The sequence below is a fragment of the Chiloscyllium plagiosum genome, chromosome 24, assembly GCF_004010195.1.
Source record: "Chiloscyllium plagiosum isolate BGI_BamShark_2017 chromosome 24, ASM401019v2, whole genome shotgun sequence".
Classification (NCBI taxonomy): Eukaryota; Metazoa; Chordata; class Chondrichthyes; order Orectolobiformes; family Hemiscylliidae; genus Chiloscyllium; species Chiloscyllium plagiosum.
In genome coordinates this window covers 22,906,650-22,928,938 of record NC_057733.1, presented here as the reverse complement: position 1 = coordinate 22,928,938, position 22,289 = coordinate 22,906,650, and the positions used below count along the sequence as shown (strand labels likewise).

Here is a 22,289-nt window from a genome sequence, read left to right as displayed (position 1 = left end):
GGCCCAGAGATAAGTAACATGAGATCCACAGTGAGTTGGTAAGTTGGATACAAAATTAGTTTGGTCAGAAGACAGAGGGTGGTTGTGGAGGGATGTTATTCTGACTGGAGGTTTGTGACCAGTGGTATTCCACAAGGATCAGTATTGCACGCTCTGTTGTTTGTAATATTTATACATGATTTGAATTAAGTGTAGGTGGTCTGACTAATAAGTGTACAGATGACAAGAAAATTAATGGAGTTGTGGATAATGAGGAAAGTTGTCGAAGAATCAGATAAGATATAGATCAGTTGGAAAGTCGGGTGGAGAAATGGCAGATGGAGTTTAATTTAGACAAGTGAGAGGTGATGCATTTTGGGAGGTCAAATGCAAGAGGAAAGTACATAGTAAGTGGCAGGACCCTTAGGCGCATTAATACACAGAGGGAACTTGGGGTGCAAGTCCATAACTTCCTGAAAATGGCAATTCCAGTGGATAAGATGGTAAAGAAGGCATATGGCATTCTTGCCTCCACTGATCAGAGCACTGAGTATAAAAGTTGGGAAGTCATGTTGCAGCCATATAAAACTTTACTTAGGCTACATTGGAGTATTGTGTGCATTTCTGGTAGCCACACTATAGGAAGGATGTGGAACTTTCAGGTGGGACTCTATTGGGTTGGGATATCTGGTCGGCATGGATGGGTTGGACCGAAGGGTCTGTTTCTGTGCTGTACATCTCTATGACTCTATGACTCTAAGGTGCAAAAGATCAGGCTGTTACTGGATTGGAGTGTATTAACCTTGAAGAAAGATTGGACAAACTTGGATTGTGTTTGCTGGAGGATTGGAGACTGATGAGCAACCTGACAGAAGTATATAACATTATGAGAGGCTTGGATTGGTTGGATAGATGAGGTATTTTTCCCAGCTGGAAATGTCAAATACTAGATTGATATGTTTAAGCTGAGAGAGGGAAGTTTAAAGGAGACATGCAAGGCAATTTGTTTACACAAAGGGTGGTTAGGCGCCAGGCTAGGGTGGTGGAAGTAAATATGATAACAATGTTTAAAAGGCATTTAGATAGACAGACATACAAAGAGGCAGGAACTAGACAGTTATGGACGATGTGCAAGCAGATGGGTTTAGTTTACAATATTTTCATGGTCAACACAGTTTTGATGGACTGAAAGGCCTGTTCCAACGCTGTTTTGTTCTGTGCTTGACAGTTTCAGGTGGCAGGGGAGAGGGAAGGTACTAGGATGTGTGTGCACTACAAACCTTCCTCTTCCCTGTCCCAGCAATGTGTCACTGCAGAAATGCTGCCATTTGTGACAGGATTTTCCATTCTCACAGCCCACGTGAACAGTTGTATATTTCAGGCCAAAAGTATTTTCTGTACTGTATTTGTATTGATCAGGTTAAAGAGACTTTGACTTATCAGTAATTGAACTCAAATATCAGAGGTAAAAATCAGTGATTAATCCACATAATTCACATTTCTCTGAAGTGTTTAATCTGCATTTGTTTTGTCAGATTTTGAATTTATTCAATTTCTATAAAAACTGAAAATGTAGGACTTGCCTTGGCAGCATCTCTCCTCTCAAGTGGAACAGGAGAACTTAAACTTTTTATAAGATGCTAAAATTAAAAGAAATATATGTCACAGTCAGTAAGATGTGAATGAGTGTAAGGTCTTACAAAATGAAGCAAGAAAACACCAATTAGTCCATCAGCTGGAATTTCTCCATAACTCATGTACAGTCTCATCACAGACTGTAGCAACACGTTTAATCTTCCCTTCTTACACATCATTAGTTTTACAGGCACAATAATGCAATTGTTACATTTTTAGACTCATAATCCATAATTCTGGCAAAAAGCTTCAAAGAGAGTTCAAATAATTTTGGGCATTACAAATTACAGCTGCTTGGATCCATTGCTAACAGTCTTGTTCTGATTCATAAGGTTCTTGGTTCAAGTTGCATTTCAGGACTTGAGCACAAGAGTTGTTGTTTTGCAAATGAGATATTAAACTGAGGCCCTGTCAGATGGATGTAAAGGAGTTCAAGAATCAGTGTTGAGTGGGGTCCCGCAGGGCTCTGTCCTTGGGCCTCTGCTCTTTGTATTTTTATAAATGACTTGGATGAGGAGGTTGAGGGGTGGGGTATCAAATTTGCAGATGACACAAAGGTTGGAGTATAGAGGGCTACTGCAGGCTGCAGCGCGACATAGACAGGATGCAGAGTTGGGCTGAGAAATGGCAGATGGATAAATGCGAAGTGATGCATTTTGAAAGGTCGAACTCGAATGCTGAATATAGGATTAAAGACAGGATTCTTGGCAGTGTGGAGGAACAGAGGTATCTGGGTGTGCAAGTACATAGATCCCGCAAAGTTGCCACCCAAGTGGATAGGGTTGTTAAGAAAGTATATGGTGTTTTAGCTTTCATTAACAGGGGGATCGAGTTTAAGAGCTGCCAGGTTTTGCTGCATCTCCACAAGTCCCTGGTGAGACCACACTTGGAATATTGTGTCCAGTTCTGGTCGCCCTACTATAGGAAAGATACAGAGGCTTTGGAGAGGGTGCAAAGAAGGTTTACCAAAATGCTGCCTGGACTGGAGGGCTTGTCTTATGAAGAAAGGTTGAATAAGTTCGGATTTTTCTCTCTGGGCAGAAGGGGGAAGAGAGGAGACCTGATCAAGTATACAAAATAATGAGTGGCATAGATAGAGTCAATAGCCAGAGACTTCCCCAGAGCAGGATTGACTGGTGCGAGGAATTCATAGTTTGAAGATATTAGGAGGAAGGTATAAAGAAGACTTCAGAGGTAGGTTCTTTACACAGAGAGTTGTGAATGCATGGAATGCGTTGCCAGCTGTGGTGTTCGAAGCAGAGTCATTGGGGACATTTAAGTGACTGCTGGACATGCACATGGATAGCAGTGAGTTGAGGAGTGCACAGGTTAAGTTACTATATTTTACATTAGGATTAAACCTCGGCACAACATCGTGGGCCAAAGGGCCTGTCTATGCTGTACTTTTCTATGTTTCTATGTTTCTAAAAAGGAGGGGAGTTCTCCTCTGTGTACTTGTTAACAATTATCCTTCAATAAACAACACAAAAAACAGATTATCTGATAATTACTACATTATTGTTTGCGGGAATTTGCTAGGTTTCATATATTGTGACTGCAATTAGGCCTCAAAAGCACTTCTTTGACTGTAAAGTGCTTTGGGATGTCTTGTGGTCCTGAAAGATATTAATGAAATTGAAGTCTTTCTTTTTTGCAATCATACAAATCTGCTTAGTACTGTAGTACAAAACTAACCATTGCCAAAAGGAGACATAAAGCCAAGTTTTTTTTCATCTTTCACTGGTCAGGATTGAGATGCACGAAACCAAACTTTGAAAAGGGACACCAATTTATACAGAATGAAAAAAGGATGATGACTGGTTTGACCATGGCAGCAGGAACTCCTAATTTTAGCTAAAATAAATTTGGATCAAGGAGGTATACTCTAGTGGTGTTGCCAGGGGAATGCAACAGGAACTGGTGGCCTCTATACTGTTTTCTCAATGATAAAATAAAATGAATGGGCAAATTCCTTTTGCCTAAGTAGACTAGGGTACTCATTAATACATATTGCTACTATCATATGCAAATGTGAACACTGAACTCAATTGATAATATAACTTGGCTTCCAATGTAATCATTAGCAGTCAGAGTTATAATATATCCAATAGCAGAATCATATCTAAAGTTGTATATGGTGATCTGAGGTATGCAATTAGGTTAAATGAGCATGTTCCTCATGCTGCCCATCGTAAGCAGTCAAATGTATACATTGTTTCATAGAGACAGACAGTCTTTGGGAGGCACAGTCTATATACCTGGCATCACACCATTACTCATTTGTGTTATCAGTACCCTGTTACAAAACCACTCATGTTTACTGCAAAATAATCAAGCTATCCATTATGAGGCAGGTTATTTTTGATAGGGCCTCTTAGTATCAAGTTTATACAGTGAGTAGATAACCAGAGCTTTATTCATAGGGTTATCAGATTTAACTTATGCACATGGAACTGTAGGAATTCCAACACATTTATCAGTCAGGGCATCTAGACGACGTTAGGTAGATTTTATTGGAGGAACAGTCAGCAAATTTTTCAATTACCAACACAACAAGAAAAACGAGTTTGAAAGGGAGCAGAGCCTTACATGAGGGCCCTATCAAAAGTAACCTGCCTCATATTTAGTACTGTTACCATATTATGACAATCTATATGGGCCACTGGTATCTGAATCTGTTTTTATCAAATACAGCAACTTGTGCAGTTGAGTTTAGCTTCAACAACACCATAAATGCCGAAACAGATGGTGCTGCCATAAGACCATCTCTAGATGCAGCACTTGCTTGTGTCTTTGTTGGTTATCATCAATGGAATGTTCACTAATCTCCTAACTCTTGCATACTTGTGATATATGGATGGCATTTTTGTGATATGTGAATCTGTAGCTGCAAAGAATTCCTTAACACAAGTTAATAAACTGCATCCTGCATTCAAATTGATTGTCAAAATGGGACAATCCTAGAAGGTCCCTTTACTTTAATGTAATCTCTATCACTATCTATTGAAAGCCTATGGTTTACTGATGGTGCTCGTCTAATCTCTTGGAAAAGCAACAGAGATGTCCGATTAAGGCAATGCAGTGGATGTTGTCTTTATGGATTTTAAGTGTCTCATAAGAGGGTAGTTAATAAAATTGAGGAATTGGAGGGCAATTGTCAGTTTGGAACATACATTTGGTCTCAGGACAGGAAACAGCAAGTAAATAAGGTCAAACAAATTCTGGTATTTCTCTTACTGAATGTTAGTATGCAGTATCACACTAGGACTACTTTTTTTATATATGTAAATTACTGGGATGCAGAGTAACATTTCAAAATTTGCCAATGATGCTAAAATTAGAGGAATGACATATGTTGAGGATAATATTCACTATAATACTTCAATTCATTACATAAGGACATAAATAGGTTGGTAGAAGGGCAGGCAACTGGTAGTAAATTCATGCCTTGTGGTATAAGTGATAAGGGGACACAATATAGAGTAACATAGAGTAAAAGCACAGTTCTTAAGAATGTGCAGAGACCGGGACCTGATGTTTCATGTGACAATCACTTTGATGGTGGCAGTGCAAATTAGCCTTGTAGTTAATAAAGCATATGGGATCTGGAAAAAGGTATTGAACACAATGGCAGGAAATTTATGAGGAATTCTTATAAAGATCTGATTAGATTATATGTAGAATATGGTGTCCAGAACTGAACACAGCATGTTAGGAAGATTGTGAGAGTCCTCTAGATGGTGCAGAAGAGATTTATTAGAATGGCTCCAAGAATGAGGAATTTTAGCTCTGAGGTTAGTTTCACAAGTTGGAGTTGCTCATTGGCAATGGTGACATAGATATGAACCTCAAGAGAAGTGATGAATGTTTTTTTCACAGACAGGTAAAGATTATACAGTGAACTTTTCCTGCTGCTCATATTGAAAAGATATATATTGTGATGTGTATTAATGACTTTGGAATTATGCTCTGTATATCAAAACCAAAGACGGCAGATTACCTAAAAACTGGAAACATACCATCATAAAGAGTGATTTGGATATTAACAAACTCAGGGATGATACTAACAAACTGGTCAAATGAGCAGACAAACAATTTCATACGCACGAGTGTGAAGTGATGCATTTTTCTCAGAAGAATGAATAGAGGTAATACAAATGAAAAGGTAAAATTTTAAAAAACTGCAGGAAGAGAGTGACTTGGGGGCCTCAGGCCAGCATGGACAAATAGCCTGCTCACTGCCTGAGTTCTCACATGAACAGTGTCCATTAGGGTAAGGGCAGCCAATTCTGTGGAACCTAGCAAGACTCAGCAACTTGAGAAGGAATGTGAGAAAATAGTAAACTACAAATAGATCTATTATATAAGGATGACACACATTTTGATCAGAAATATGATCCAGAAAATGGCAGCTTGGATTTTTTTTTTCACAACTCAGAGGAAAAATGTAACTCATTGATCATTTAATGGTTACACAGAAACGTATAAACATGCTGGGTGGTTGAATTTTGATACACACCAACACCTGGTCTCTTTGAAAAAAGAAATGACTAATATCAGTTTGTAGATTGGTTTAAGTATGGTTTATCGCAGAACGAAGAAGACAGTTGGGACACAGACTTTGAAAATGACCAGCAAACAAAATTTCTCACTTTCTAACTGAGAGTGGGAAAACTAATGACAGTCAATGCGTTGTAAAAAGAAAAAAAAGACTTCAAACTCAGGCCAAGCCCTAGGTCCAACTGATCAGCTATGAATCTGATAATCACTGTAGTTGTCAGCAGTGTGATATGATTGCCAAAAATCAAAAAAAGTGAACTCATTCCACCATTTAGATTGAAATCTGATCCATAGATTTTGTGTATTTTTACTGTACATTTTCTACCCATGATATTCCTGAGAAAAAAAATCTATTCAATTTATTTGTCTTGTCTACCTTGTGTGTGAATAAATGTGTGTGTTTGGATTTAAAGAGGGTAAAATTTAAATTTTCATATCAGTAACTAAATATTTGTTTTTGCCACATGTTCGAGCATAGGTTTGTTATAATTAATAAGTTTTTGTTTTCTCCTTCATTGATACGAACTCCTGCAAGTTTCTTTTACGTTAGAAAATAGTCATAGTCAGGTATTCTCTATCCTAGAGATTTGTGACGACCATGGAATACTGTGGTTTGAGTTCCAGCACATTTCTCCTAACAGCAACATTTCAGCTAAACTTATTTCAATTTGATGAACAGAACTAAAATGGGTGTTAAGTGTTAAGCTGTGGCACAGTAGGTAGCACAATCAACCCCTGCATTGCCATCAATCCCGCACACGCTATCAACATCTGCACTGACCGTCAATCTCTGCCACTTCAAAGGATCTTTCTCTGGGTGAACAGCTCTTGGCTTATCTTGAGGTTTCGAAACACTTAGGAGGATGGCATAAGTTGTTTTACGGAACTGTTGCATGTAACGTTCATGCCTATAGAGGAGCAAAGACAACATCAAAGAAAAATTCTAATGATTGCAAACCCCTATCACTCCAAAAACACAAAAATATCCCTGCTCTTTTAAGATTTGGAGATCTCAACCTCCCTATGAGATGGACAGGCAGTTTTATCCTCTCCTCCATTTCTATCCCCTACTCTCCCTAACTGCCTTTCTCTTAAATCTGGACCGATAGAAGATTTCCACCTCCAAGAGGCAATGTGGTGGAAATGTCATCATATGACTCATGTGACCTACCATCACACCCTTGCTCTCCTGTCATTTGTCATCCATCCTCATGAAGCTCTGTCAATCCACCTCAACTTAACCATTTGGATGAGTCTTGACTATCAGTCAATAGTTCTTTCTCCCACCCCCATATCTGATACGATTGTAATGAATAAGCAACAAGGAAATGGAAGGAGCTTAAATTGTTTTAATACGCAAAACTCTCCAGGAGCTGTATAGTTTTGAAATTCATTCAGGCTCTGAGATTTATCATCAACACCTGGGTTGGCAGAGTTCCTCAGGGAGCACTCTGGTGAAGGAGGGAGGAGTTATCAGAAAGTGGCTGCCAAGGTTGTGTCCTTCTGTAACTTGATCAGATAGGCTGGGAAAGGTCTTTTAACTTCTAACTGCAATAACTTTCACTGCTTTTGTAATTACTTTGGGGCCAGCGACCGTAATTCTGTTAGTTTTAAAACAGAGATGGAAAAGGATAGACCAGATCTAATAGTTAAAGTTCTAAATTGGAGAAAGGCTAATTTTGACAGTATTAGGCAAGAATTTTCAAAAGCTGATTGGGGGCAGATGTTCATAAGTAAAGGGAAGGCTGGAAAATGAGAAGCCTTCAGAAATGAGATAACAAGAGTCCAGAAACAGTATATTCCTGTTAGGGTGAAAGGTAAGGCTGGTAGGTGTAGGGAATGCTGGGTGACTAAAGAAATTGAGGGTTTGGTTAAGAAAGAAAAAGGAAGCATATGTCAGATATAGACAGGATAGATTGAATGAATCGTTAGAAGAGTATAAAGGCAGTAGGAATATACTTAAGATGGAAATCAGGAGGGCAAAAAGTGGTCATGAGATAGTTTTGGCAAATAGAGTTAAGGATAATCCAAATGGTTTTTACAAATACATTAAGGACAAAAGGCTAACTAGGGAGAGAATAGGGCCCCTCAAAGATCAGCAAGGTGGCTTTTGCGTGGAGCTGCAGGAGATGGGGGAGATCCTAAATGAGTATTTTGCATCATTGTATACTGTGGTAAAGGACATGGAAGATATAGAATGTAGGGAAATAGATGATGACAGCTTGAAAAATGTCTATATTACAGAGGAGGAAGTGCTGGATGTCTTGAAAGCATAGAATTGGATAAATCCCCAGGACCTGATCAGGTGTACCCTAGAACTCTGTCAGAAGCTAGAGAAGTGATTGCTGGGCTCCTTGCTGAGATATTTGTATCATCGATAGTCACAGGTGAGGTGCCGGAAGACTGGAGGTTGGCTAACATGGTGCCACTGTTTAAGAAGTGTGGTAAGGACAAGCCAGGGAACTATATCCAGTGAGTTTGATGTCTGTGGTGGGCAAGTTGTTGGAGGGAATCCTGAGGGACAGGATGTACATGTATTGGAAAGGCAAGGACTGATTACGGATAGTCAACATGGCTTTGTGTGTAGGAAATCATGTATCACAAACTTGATTGAGTTTTTTGAAGTAGTAACAAAGAGGATTGATGAGGGCAGAGTGGTAGATGTGATCTATATGGACTTCAGTAAGGCGTTCGACAAGTTTCCCCATAGGAGGTTGATTAGCAAGGTTAGATCTCATGGAATACAGGGAGAACTAGCCATTTGGATACAGAACTGGCTTGAACGTAGGAGACAGAGGGTGGTGGTGGACGGTTGTTTTTCAGACTGGAGGCCTGTGACCAGTGGAGTGCCACAAGGATCGGTGCTGGATCCACAACTTTTCTTCATTTATATAAATGATTTGGATGTAAGCATAAGAGGTATAGTAAGTTTGCAGATGACACCAAAATTGGAAGTGTAGTGGACAGCAAAGAGGGTTACCTCAGATTACAGGATCTGATGGGCCAATGGGCTGAGAAGTGACAGATGGAGTTTAACTTAGATAAATGCGAGGTGCTGCATTCTGGGAAAGCAAATCTTAGCAGGACTTATATACTTAATGGTAAGGTCCTAGAGAGTGTTGCTGAACAAAGAGACCTTGACAGTGGAGTCGCAGGTAGATAGGATAGTGAAGAAGTCATTTGCTATGCTTTCCTTTATTGGTCAGAATATTGAGTACAGGAGTTGGAAGGTCATGTTCCGGCTGTCCAGGACATTGGTTAGGCCTATCGGAAAGATGTTGTGAAATTTAAAAGGGTTCAGAAAAGATTTACAAGAATATTGCCACAGTTAGAGGATTTGAGCTTTAGCTAGGACTGTTTTCCTTGGAGCGTCGGAGGCTGAGAGGTGACCTCATAGAGGGGCATGGATAGGATAAATAAACAAAGTTTCTTCCCTGGGATGGGGAGTCCAGAACTAGAGGGCATAGGGTGAGAGGGGAAAGATATAAAAGGGACTTAAGGGGCAACTTTTTCACACAGAGGGCGGTACATGTATGGAATGAGTTGCCAGAGAAAGTGGTGAAGGCCAGTACAATTGCAACATTAAAAGGTATCCGGATGCGTATAGGAATAGGAAGGGTTTGGAGGGATATGGGTGGAAGGAGCTCAAATTGTTTTAATACCCAAAATTCTCCAGGAGCTGTACAGTTTTGAAATTCATTCAGGCTCTGAGATTTATCATCAACACCTGGGTTGGCAGAGTTCCTCAGGGAGAACTCTGGTGAAGGAGGTGCTGGCAGGTGGGACTAGATTGGGTTGGGATATCTGGTCAGCATGAACAAGTTGGACCGAAGAATCTGTTTCTGTGCTGTACATCTCTATGACTCTGTGACGCTAGTGTTGTTGAGGCACAAATGATAGAAAATACGTAAACAGACAGTTCACCAAACCACACATTCGTATAGAATTTTCAAAACATTTGCTCAAAAGGGTAATATAACATTTAAGACATCTGAAAGGGGGATTTCAGAATGATCTGGGGCAGGTAACTCACAGGTTATTTCACAACTCTATCCAAAGTTAGGACCAAGGGGCAGTGTCACTCTACCAAGTCAGCCTGGGGGTGTTAATGTTTTAGTGTACAAGGAGCTGTACTCTGTATCAGACTCTGCACTGTCGCTGTCCTGGGAATGTTTGTTGGGATCACCGTATTGGGAGTTTTACTCTGTATCTAACCTGCATGCTGTACGTGTCCTGGGAATATTTGTTGGACATTGGGTGCAGAATGTGACCCAACCTAAATGGCAGTTTGATTTTTAACTGGATAACCTTAAGCAACCAGCTGAATTTGTTCTTACTTTATTTTTCTCTTCTTCTGTTCCTCAGCCTTTTGTTTTCTGCTGATCTTTATCTGACAAGTCACAGCAACTTGGTTGATGATATGGGGCTGTGGTTTGATGGACTCTGGGTTCTCTTTTGACCACCTAGTTGGCTGTGGTGGAAGCACCTGTTTCAGATATTAACACAAATTCAAATTATATGAATAGGAGCCTCACATGCCCTGTCCTTAAGCACAGAACAAATGGAATAAAATATCCTTGTGATTTTCCATTCATAATTTCTTAAGAGAAAATTAAATAAACATTTTAATGGAAACGGTAAAATAGGGGTGATATGTTACAAATGATGTCTGTACTTGCTTCTGCAGGGATCTTTGTGTAAATATATGGCCATAGATTAATATAATAACTTTTGTGAATACTAGTTAAGCCCATAGATTAATATGAAAATTGACAGATTAACCAAGAGAGATTTTAACTTTGTGGTTGACTCTCAAAACTGCCCTCCAAAATTGTCCATTCATCAGAGATGAAAGGATATCGGGGAGAAGTTATTCTAGGATTCTTCACCACTGACTCCTTATTCATGAAATCTCATAGCATCAGGTCAAGCCTTGGCAAGGAAGTATCCTGTTGATTATCACTTACTGAACCACCCCTTCACTGATGAATCAATATTCCTCCATGTTGAACACCATTTGGAGGAATTACTAAGTATGGCAAAGGCACATAATGCAGTCTGGGTGGGGGACTTCAATGTCCATCAGCAATTGGCGATCAGCAGCACCACTACTGACCAAGCTGACAGAGTTCTATAGGGCATAGCTGCTAGACTGGTACTGCAGCAAGTAGTAAAGGGGCCAAACAGAAACAACTCTACTTGACTCTATCCTCACCATCTGTCACAGGTGTGACCAACCATTATGATATCAGTAGGATTGACTATCATATTGTCCTTGTAGAAATGAAGTTCAGTCTTTATAATGAGAATACTTTCAATCATGTCACGTGGGTCAACCACAGTGCCAACCATAGAATCCCTACAGTGTGGAAGCAGGCCATTTGGCCCATAAATCCATACTGATCCTCTGAAGAGCATCCTACCCAGACTCACCTTTTCCTTGTAACCTTGTACTTCCCATGGCCAATCCACTTAACCTGGACGTCTTTGGACTTTGGGAGGAAACTCAGGCACTGAGAGGAAACCTACAGAGACATTCGGGGAATGTGCAAACTCCACACAGACAGACTGTCACCTAAGGACTGAATCAAACCCAGGCTATGGCACTATGAGTCACCGTGCTGCCCTAGAGAAGTATCCATGGCAGAATAGGTTATGAGCGGGTTATTCCTGTTAGACTGGTACTGCAGCAAGTATGAGAAAGTGAGGAGCCCAGATGCTGGAAATCAGTCAAAAAGTATAGCGCTGGAAAAGCACAGCAGCTCAGGCAGCATTTGAGGAGCAGGAAAGTCATGATAAAGGGTTTATGCCTGAAACATCAATGCTGGGATGCTGCCTGACCTTCTACTGCCGCAAGTAGTAAAGGGACCAAACAGAAAAAAATCCACTTGATTCTATCCTCACCATCTGTCACTCCTGGTTATAACATTTTATTAAACAAATTACAAAACACCCAGTTTACAAAATACAGTTAACATTTACAGCTTATACAAGTGCAATTTTACAAGGGAGAGGAGCAGCAAAGCCAGGCACCAAACCCCACCGTTCAACCAGTTTACAGGGAGATGAGGACAAACCTCAAATCCCAGTACCACATATAAAAGACAGCAACAATGACATTTGTACATAAAAAGCTAATCCAGTTACATAAACAGTGCATACAATACAGACCCAGCAAGCCCCCCGTCCCTCCCACCTTCCGGCCACTCTAAGGCAACCCGCCCCTACGCACCTTCCAGCTCTCGGTCCACCCCATGCCCCTTCCAGTTCTCGGTCCGCCCTGACACACCTTTCGATCACCTCTAGGACAGCCCGCCCCGGTACCCGCCCAGGGTGACAGCGGTCAGGACGGTCTACCCACCTTCCGGCTTCACTAACCACCCTCAGCACCTTTCGACCACCTCTGAGGCAGCCCGCCCTGATACCTGCCCGGGGTGACAGCACTGAGGACGGCTACCCGCCTTCTGGCTCACTCCTGGTTATATCTGTCAGCCAGGGCTCCCTGATTGGACCAGATTAACAGTCCCAATTAGGGAACTCATATTCTGTGATTCCAGTTCTCGGTCCGCCCTGACACACCTCACTCCTGGTTATATCTGTCAGCCAGGGCTCCCTGATTGGACCAGATTAACAGTCCCAATTAGGGAACTCATATTCTGTGATATCCACCTGGCTGACATCATTACAATCACTCTAAATAACAAATTAGCTAGCTCCTCCAGAAACAGCCATTTATATTTCAGTGATATATAAAAGGCTTTGTGTTAACCCTTCCAGGCCAACTAGCTTATACAACCAGATACAGCAGTGAAATGAATTTTGATTAAATATGGGCCAATTGCATTAATTTCCAACTTGGTTCAAACACAGTTCTGAGCTCTTTGGCTTCAGACAAGCTGCAGTTGTCAATCAGTTTACATTGGGAGTTAGAGGAGAGGAGTCAGGGAAGAGATAGTCTCCACTGAATAACAGAAGGAAGAAGAGTTTGCATATTCTGCCCCATTAGCTGTTGCACAGCATCCTACAGCCAATGCGATGATATTGATTTGCACACACAGCCAGACTGATAATTTACAGCTTTCAAACATGTAGCCAGTGCATTGCAGGAGTGAAAAGACATGGCAGGGTAAGAGCTGAAACTGATCTACTTAATTTCCATTTTTAATCCAATCAGACAAAAGGAGATTTGTATTTCCTACTCTTTAACTAATATCTGCTGCCCATGTCATACTTGCACTGAGGGTCATTCATCCATCACCACTGTGCTTGCTGATCTGGATGGGTTCATAATCAAGCGACAATTCCATGATAAGATTCTCATATTTGTTTCTAAATCCTATCCTAAATCCTCACCCCTTTCGAACTGTAATGTCCTCCACCCATGATGTCTGCATGCATCCAATTGCTGCCTCTTGAGTATCCCTGATTATTATTGCTTCACCACTGATGGCCACACTTGCAGCTGTCAAGAGCCCACCAGCCTCAGTACCCACCTCCACCTTTTAATGTGTGTGTACCCTTTAAGGCATTCCTCTTTAGACAAGCTTTTGGTCACTTGTCCTAATATCTCCTTAACTGACTTAGTGTCAATCTTTGTCTGATTATCTGTCAAGCCCCTTGGAATACTTTATTAAATTAAAAACAAATGCATCACATCTTACTGTTGATGTCTAGCAAGGTCAAGGGTCAATCCCTAAGGTTTATAGCAACATTGAGATAAGCTGCTGGTCACAGAATTTCAGCAAAGGTTGACAGTGAAAACAACAAATGCCTGTCATTTAGGACTCCTGAGACCATTCATTGTCAATGACTTGATCACTCGAAGACTGGTCAGTAACATATAGATTAAAACTACCTTACCTCTTTAAAATAACTCGATTTTGTTTCCTTCTCAAACAAGGAGATCATTTGATATTCAGATGCTGCTGTTGGCCCTAACAGTGACTCTTTGTCTTCATTCATCTTTGAAGGCTACAAGAATATGGCGAAATATTAGGTTAAATCATAAAAATTGTTAGTCTCAGTATTGTTAATTACCTAGGTACAGTACAGGGTTAGATAATGAGTAAATCTTGATGCTATGCCAGGGCAGGTATAGCACAGGTTATACACAGATTAAATCTTCTTCTGCAAACTTCCCCATCAAAGACTTCTGTGCAGATACTGAATACAGCCCCCTTTACACTCTCCCAGCAAACACTTCCAGGTCAGGTACAGCATGGGTTAGATACAGAATAGTATTCCCTTTATACTGTCCCATCAAACTTTCATTAGACTTTGACAGTGGGGGGTTAGGGCTGTCCTATCAAACATTCCATCGATAGATCAGCACTGGTTAATTACAGGGTAAATTTCCCTCTACACTGACCCATCAAACACTCTCAGAGTGGGTACAGGCTAAGTTAAGTATAGAATAAATTATGGACTTACTGTTATAAACTTCAGGAAGTTGATGTTGAAGAAATGGGATACAAACTGAAACAGTTAATCTGGATGATCTGAATTAACAGAAAAAAAATGTGAGGGCTTTGAAATAAATATGTGGAACAAAAACAAGACCAATATATACCCTTAAAGTATTGAAGCCTTTGCAACATTTGAGACAAAATGCAGTATGAAGCTACAACAACTGACTTCAAAACCATTTAGAAAAGTGGTAATCCAGAGCACATAGACAAAAATGGAAAGCAATGTCCCAGCAAAGCTAACCAGGAGCTGTACATAAGTCCTGACCCACAGCAAAGTGAGGTTTTTCCAGGGTCAATACTGCTGACTGGTTCCATGCTCAGCTGGCTGTCAGGTTCTTACATGGTTACGTAGGTGTCATGTGGCTAACACATGGCTAACACATGGTGGGTGGCACGGTGGCACAGTGGTTAGCACTGCTGCCTCACAGCACCAGAGACCTGGGTTCAATTCCCACCTCGAGGCAACTGACTGTGTGGAGTTTGCACGTTCTCCCTGTGGCTGCGTGGGTTTCCTCCGGTTTCCTCCCACAGTCCAAAGATGTGCAGGTCAGCTGAATTGGCCAGGCTAAATTGCCCGTAGTGTTAGGTAAGGGGTAAATGTAGGGGTATGGGTGGGTTGCGGGTCGGTGTGGACTTTTTGGGCCGAAGGGCCTGTTTCCACACTGTAATCTAATCTAACAACATACAGTTAGTCTTTACTTCTTAAAGCAGCCTTCACCTTTTAAAGGGCAGATGCCTTCAGGCTGCAGCAGATCATGAAACTTTCTGTGGAAGTTTTATGGCAAGGGAGGAAACTAACAACCCAGAGAGGCAGCTCTCAGGTTCTCAGATGCTGCATTACAGCGCCTAATCCAGGAGGTCAAAAGAAGCCAAAAGGTTTTGTTTTAGCCATAATCCAAGAGGCCCTCAAGCCAAATGGAATGGGAAGGAGTTTAAGAATGAATCTCATTGCATTTAAAACAATTTAGAAAAGCTTCACTTGATTGTAGGTTCATTCATGGAGGCACGGTAGCTCAGTGGTTAGCACTGCTGCCTTACAGTATCAGGGACCTGGATTCAATTCCACCCCTGGGTGACAATCTGTGTGGAGTTTGCACTTTTTTTATTGGTAGGGGGATTGCGTTTCGGAGCCACGAGGTCATGCTTCAGCTGTACAAGATACTGGTAAGGCCGCACCTGGAGTATTGCATACACTTCTGGTTACTGCATTATAGAAAGGATGTGGAAGCTTTGGAAAGGGTTCAGAGGAGATTTACTAGGATGTTGCCTGGTATGGAAGTTCTTACAAGGAAAGGCTGAAGGAACTGAGGCTGTTTTCTTTGGAGAGAAGAGGGTTGAGAGGTGATTTAATCGAGACGTATAAGATAATCACAGGGTTAGATAAGGTGGACAGTGAGATCCTTTTTCCTTTGATGGTGAAGGCTAACATGAGGGGACATATTGAGGGGTGATAGATTTAGGACAGATATTAGGGGTAGTTTCTTTACGCAGAGAGTATTAAGGGCATAGAATGGCCTGCCTCAATAGTAGTAGACTCGCCAATGTTAAGGGCATTTAAATGGGCATTGGACATACATATGGATAATAATGGAATGGTGTGGGTTAGATGGGCATCAGATTAATTTTGCAGGTCAGTGCAACATCGAGTTTAAGAGGGCCTGTACTGGGTTGTAAAGTTCTATGTTCTATGGTTGATTCCTGGGATGAAGACGTTCTCTTGGGCAGAGCTTTCAGAAAACTGGAACAATGCTGGAATTTTTACTCTCTAGTCATTTGTCTATGTGTCTATCTGGTGCAGCCACATGAATAAAAGCTTTTGGCATAGCCTTCAAGTATTCAGGTGCAGCAGGAGGTGAAGAAGGTAAATGGTATATTGGTCTTTGTAGCAAGAGGATTTGAATACAGAAGCAGGGGTATCTTGCTACACTTGCACAGGGCCTTGGTGAGACCACATCTGGAATAATAGTGCAGTTTCCGTCTCCTTAACTAAGGAAGGATATTCTGACTTTGGTGGGAGCGTAATACAGGTTTACCAGACTGATTCCTAAGATGGCAGGACTGACTTGTGAAGAGTTAGAACTATATAGACGAAAGTTTTGAAGAATGATAGGGCATCTCATAGATATTCTAACAGGATTAGGCAGAGTAAATGTGGGAAGCATGTCCCAGATGACCAGCAAGTCCAGAACCACGGGTCACAGTCTAAGGACACATGGGAAGCCATTTAGGACTAAGGAATTTCTTCACCAGAAAGTGGTGAACCTGAGGAATTCTCTGCCACAAAATGTGGGTGGAGCCAAAACGTTGAATATTTTCAAGAAGGAGTTGATATAGTTCTTAGGGTTAAAGGGATTAAAGAGGGTATCGAGTTGGATGATCAGCCATGATCATATCAAATGGTGGAGAAGGCTCGTAGGGCCAAATGACCTACTCCTGTTCCTATTTTTCTATATTTAAAGTTGAAGTATTCTCTCCTTCCCCTGCAGGCTCAGCAGCAGCTACTTTAATTGTGGTTCAGAGAAATAGGTCACCTTCCGCACCATATGTCAATGCAACCTCGATTGACTGATACCAGTAAAATCAGGCCTGTGGTCCTGTTCTCCCCTCGCACAGAAACTGCTTTGAGACTTGATGGTGGGGACTTGTTTGATTCCTGCAAAATACAATCAAAACATTCGATACTTCTGTCTTGGGATGGTTTTTCAGTAAGACCCAATCTATTGCTCTTTCCACTCTCTGACATCCCAAGATCAAGTCATTGAAGAGAATGTCATTCATAGAAAATTGCTCACTGGCTCCACAGAGTTGGAAAAAAATTGAAATGTGTTCCCTCAGACAAAACGCTTGGGCACTCTTGTTTTAGGGGAAACGAGAGCAAGTAATCAATGATGACCCATGACCTATTCAAAGTGAAGGGTTCTCAGATACATCCAACCAATCTCCTTTTCCTCTTCCTGGGGACCCTGTCAAATACTAGTTAGCAAGAACTGTGGCCTCATATCAGTGGAGTTGTGGTTGATGTAGCAGACCATCACAAATTTCCAGATGTGCTCCAATGAGTACCAAAAGACTCTCCTGAGTAGTCCAGGCAGTAGAACCATTGAGAAGTGTAGAAAATTGTGAGGGGCATGGATAGGGTGGATAGTTAGAGTCTTTCTTCCAAGGTGGAAATGTCAAATACTAGGGGGCATAAGTTTAAAGTGAGGGGCAAGTTTTAAGGAGATGTGCAAGGTAAGTTTTTTTTAACAGAGTGTAGTAGGTACTTGAATGCATTGCCAGGTGGATAGTAGAAGCAGGTACGATACCAAAGTTTAGGAGGCATTTAGATACACAAATGAATGGAAAATAGAGGGACCACGTGCAATCAGACGGGATTAGTTCATAATGGCATCATGGTCACCACAGACATGGTGGACCAAAGGGCCTGATCCTGTGTTGCACTGTTTTATATTCTATGTTTTATATTTCAGAATGTTTCTGTTAGCTGAGTGGCTGAGGGATCATTAGCAACATGTAGAAAGGCAGCTCTTGTCACCAAACAGGCAGCCTCAGGTTTTTCATAGTGGCTTGAAATTACAGGTAGGACTGACTGGATAAGGATTCAAACTTTGTAACCATTGCTAAATTTACAGGCATTGATTAATGTGATGCTGTTTGTATGGCTGTGCACTAAATGCACATGCAAAGAGTCGTCTCATTTGTGGGTGAGATGCATCTGCCCTCTAATATGTGGACACAGACCTATATTCATTCACCAGATTAGTTCCTGGGATGTGTGTGGGATTGTGTAAATGGACCTGTACTCTACAGAGTTTAGAAGAATGAGAGGTTGATGACATTGAAGCATTCTGGAGAGGCTTGACAGGGTACAGGCTAAGCGGTTGATTTTCCTGGCTGTGGAAAAGCCTCAGGATAAGGGATTGATTATTTAGGACTGAGATGAGGAGAAATTTCTTCACTCAAAAGAGTTAAAGGAATTGTTTGGAATTCTCTATACCAGAGATTTAAGGCTGAGAGATACAGACTTTTGATCCTCTCAGGGAATCCAGGAAGTTTGGAGCAGTGTTGAAAATGGAAATTGGGGCAAAAGATTGGCCATTATTCTACCGAATGTTGGGTCAAGCTCAAGGATTTGTTTGGTCTTAATCCTGTTTCTTCTATTCTTATTTGGAATTGATGGATCTCGACACCATTGAGAATACTGCTAGATTTAATTTTAAAAATTGGGAGACGGTGAACACTTGTGCAGCTGAATCCATGTTTAGCTAAGAGTGTTTAAGAGAAGGGGTTAACAGGGTTCAATGAGATCAAAAATGACAAGGTATAAACCACATCAGCATTGGACATTGTTTAATGTCATGATCTGTTGAATTCTGTACCGCTTACTTGCGAATTTATCTCATTAATCTTTTTTGTGCCCTCTCAAGCAACTTCATATCCTTCCTAAACTCTAGTTGTGGCCTAACAAGACAGGTTCATCTTTATAAAGGTTTGATCTACAAGCCTTTGGGGGTTTCACAGTGGCTCAGCGGTTAGCACTGCTGCCTCACAGCGCCAGAGACCCAGGTTTGATTCCAGCCTCTGGTGACTGTGTGGAGTTTGCACCTTCTCCCTACATCTGCATGGGTTTCCGTTGGGTGTTCCAGTTTCCTCCCACAGTCCAGGTTAGGTGGATTCGCTGTGCTAAATTGTCCATAGTGTCAAGGGATGTGCAGGCTAGATGAATTAGCCATGGGAGATGAAGGGTTACAGAAGAGGGGAATGGCCTGAGTGGGATGCTCTTCAGAGGGTCGGTGTGGACTTAGTCATAGAGTCATAGAATCATACAGTCATACAGATGTACAGCACAGAAACAGACCCTTCGGTCCAACCCGTCCATGCCGACCAGATATTCCAACCCAATCTAGTCCCACCTGGCCCATATCCCTCCAAACCCTTTCTATTCATAAACCCATCCAAATGCCTCTTAAATGTTCCAATTGTACCAGCCTCCACCTCTTCCTCTGGCAATTCATTCCATACATGTACCACCGTCTGTATGAAAAAGTTGCCCCATGGGTCTCTTTTATATCTTTCCCCTCTTACCCTAAACCTATGCCCTTTAGTTTTGGACTTCCTGACCCCAGGGAAAAGACTTTGCTTATTAACACTATCCATGCCCATCATAATTTTGTAAACCTCTATAAGATCACCTCTCAGCCTCCGACGCTCCAGGGAAAACAGCCCCAGCCTGTTCAGCCTCTCCTTGTAGCTCAAATCCTCCAACACTGGCAATATCCTTGTAAATCTTTTCTGAACCCTCTCAAGTTTCACAACATCGTTCCGATAGGAAGGAGACCAGAATTGCACTCAATATTCCAACAGTGGCCTAAACAATGTCCTGTACAGCCGCAACATGACCTCCCAACTCCTGTACTCAATATTCTGACTAATAAAGGAAAGCATACCAAAGGCTTTATTCACTATCCTATCTACCTGCAACTCCACTTTTAAGGAACTATGAACCTGCACTCCAAGGTCTCTTTGTTCAGCCACATGCCCTGGGACCTTACCATTAAGTGTATAAGTCCTGCTAAGATTTGCTTTCCCAAAATGCAGCACCTCGCATTTATCTGAATTAAACTCCATCTGCCACTTCTCAGCCCATTGGCCCATCTGGTCAAGATCCTGTTGTAATCTGAGGTAACCCTCTTCGCTGTCCACTACACCTCCAATTTTGGTGTCATCTGCAAACTTACTAACTGTACCTCTTATGCTCGTACCCAAATCATTTATGTAAACGACAAAGAGTAGAGGACCCAGTACCGATCCTTGTGGCACTCCACTGGTCACAGGCCTCCAGTCTGAAATACAACCCTCCACCACCACCCTCTGTCTTCTACATTCAACCCAGGCCTGTATCCAAATGGCTAGTTCTCCATGTATTCCGTGAGATCTAACCTCATTATTCAGTCTCCTATGGGGAACGTTGTCGAATGCCTCACTGAAGTCCATATAGATCACATCTACCACTCTGCCCTCATCAATCCTCTTTGTTATTTCCTCAAAAAACTCAATCATGTTTGTGAGACATGATTTCCTACACACAAAGCCATGTTGACTATCCGTAATCAGTCCTTGCCTTTCCAAATACATGTACATCCTGTCCCTCAGGATTCCCTCCAACAACGTGCCCAGCACCAATGTCAGGCTCACTGGATATAATTCCCTGGCTTGTCCTTACCACCCTTCTTAAACAGTGCACCACGTTAGCCAACCTCCAGTCTTCCAGCACCTCACCTGTGACTATCGATGATACAAATATCTCAGCAAGAGGCACAGCAATCACTTCTCTAGCCTCCCACAGAGTTTTCGGGTTCACCTGATCAGGTCCTGGGGATTTATCCACCTTTAGCCTTCAAGACACCCAGAACTTCCTCCTCTGTATGGACATTTTGCAAGATGTCACCATCTATTTCCCTACAGTGTATATCTTCCATATCCTTTTCCACAGTAAATATTGATGCAAAATACTTATTTAGTATCTCCCCCATCTCCTGCGGCTCCACACAAAGGCCGCCTTGCTGATCTCTGAGGGGCCTTATTCTCTCCCTAGTTACCCTTTTGTCTTTAATGCATTTGTAAAAACTCTTTGGATTCTCCTTAATTCCATTTGCCAAAGCTATCTCATGTCCCCTTTTTGCCCTCCTGATTTCTCTCTTGAGTATACTCCGACTTCCTTTATATACTCTTGTAAGGATTCACTCGATCTATCCTGTCTATACCTTACATATGCTTCTTTCTTTTTCTTAACCAAACCCTCAATTTCTTTAGTCATCCAGCATTCCCTATACCTACCAGCCTTCCCTTAAACAGTGGCACCACGTTAGCCAACCTCCAGTCTTCCAGCACCTCACCTGTGACTAGCGATGATACAAATATCTCAGCAAGAAAAATATTTCACCCTAACAGGAATATACTTTCTCTGAATTCTTGTTATCTTATTTCTGAAGGCTTCCCATTTTCCAGCTGTCCATTTACCTGCAAACATCTGCCCCCAATCAGCTTTCGAAAGTTCTTGCCTAATACCGTCAAAATTGGCCTTTCTCCAATTTATAACTTCAACTTTTAGATCTGGTCTATCATTTTCCATCATTATTTTAAATCTAATAGAATTATGTTCACTGGCCCCAAAGTACTCCCCCCCGACACCTCAGCAACCTGCCCTGCCTTATTTCCCAAGAGTAGGTCAAGCTTTGCACCTTCTCTAGTAGGTACATCCACATACTGAAACAGAAACATTTCTTGTACACACTTAACAAATTCCTCTTCATCTAAATCCTTAACACTATGGCAGTCCCAGTCTATGTTTGGAAAGTTAAAATCCCCTACCATAACCACCCTATTATTCTTACAGATAGCTGAGATCTCCTTCCAAGTTTGTTTCTCAATTTCCCTCTGACTATTAGGGGGCCTATAATATGATCCCTTTAAGGTTATCATCCCTTTTTTATTTCTCAGTTCCACCCAAAGAATGTCCCTGGATATATTTCCGGGAATATCCTCCCTCAGCACAGCTGTAATGCTATCCCTTATCAAAAATGCCACTCCCCCTCCTCTCTTGCCTCTCTTTCTATCCTTCCTGTAGCATTCGTATCCTGGAACATT

At 41.6% G+C, this 22,289-nt stretch overlaps 1 protein-coding gene across 7 annotated transcripts in view; it reads right to left on the bottom strand.

Annotated features, from left to right (window-relative positions):
* LOC122562075 (protein HEATR9-like) overlaps window positions 1–22,289 on the bottom strand; it is a 67,779-nt gene that overhangs the window by 28,760 nt on the left and 16,730 nt on the right. For 3 of the 7 annotated variants that reach the window (XM_043714566.1, XM_043714561.1, XM_043714568.1), the window contains exons 1-5: window positions 14,605–15,068; window positions 14,035–14,145; window positions 10,512–10,660; window positions 6,956–7,082; window positions 1,563–1,619 (exon numbers count right to left, since the gene is read on the bottom strand). In XM_043714566.1, coding sequence (XP_043570501.1) covers window positions 1,563–1,619; window positions 6,956–7,082; window positions 10,512–10,660; window positions 14,035–14,136 — 435 coding nt within the window. In that variant the 5' untranslated portion in view covers window positions 14,137–14,145; window positions 14,605–15,068. Of the gene's footprint in view, window positions 1–1,562; window positions 1,620–6,955; window positions 7,083–10,511; window positions 10,661–14,034; window positions 14,146–14,604; window positions 15,069–17,173; window positions 17,762–22,289 lie in introns of those variants that run through there. The other 4 variants (XM_043714562.1, XM_043714564.1, XM_043714565.1 and 1 more) reach the window with 3 other exon arrangements.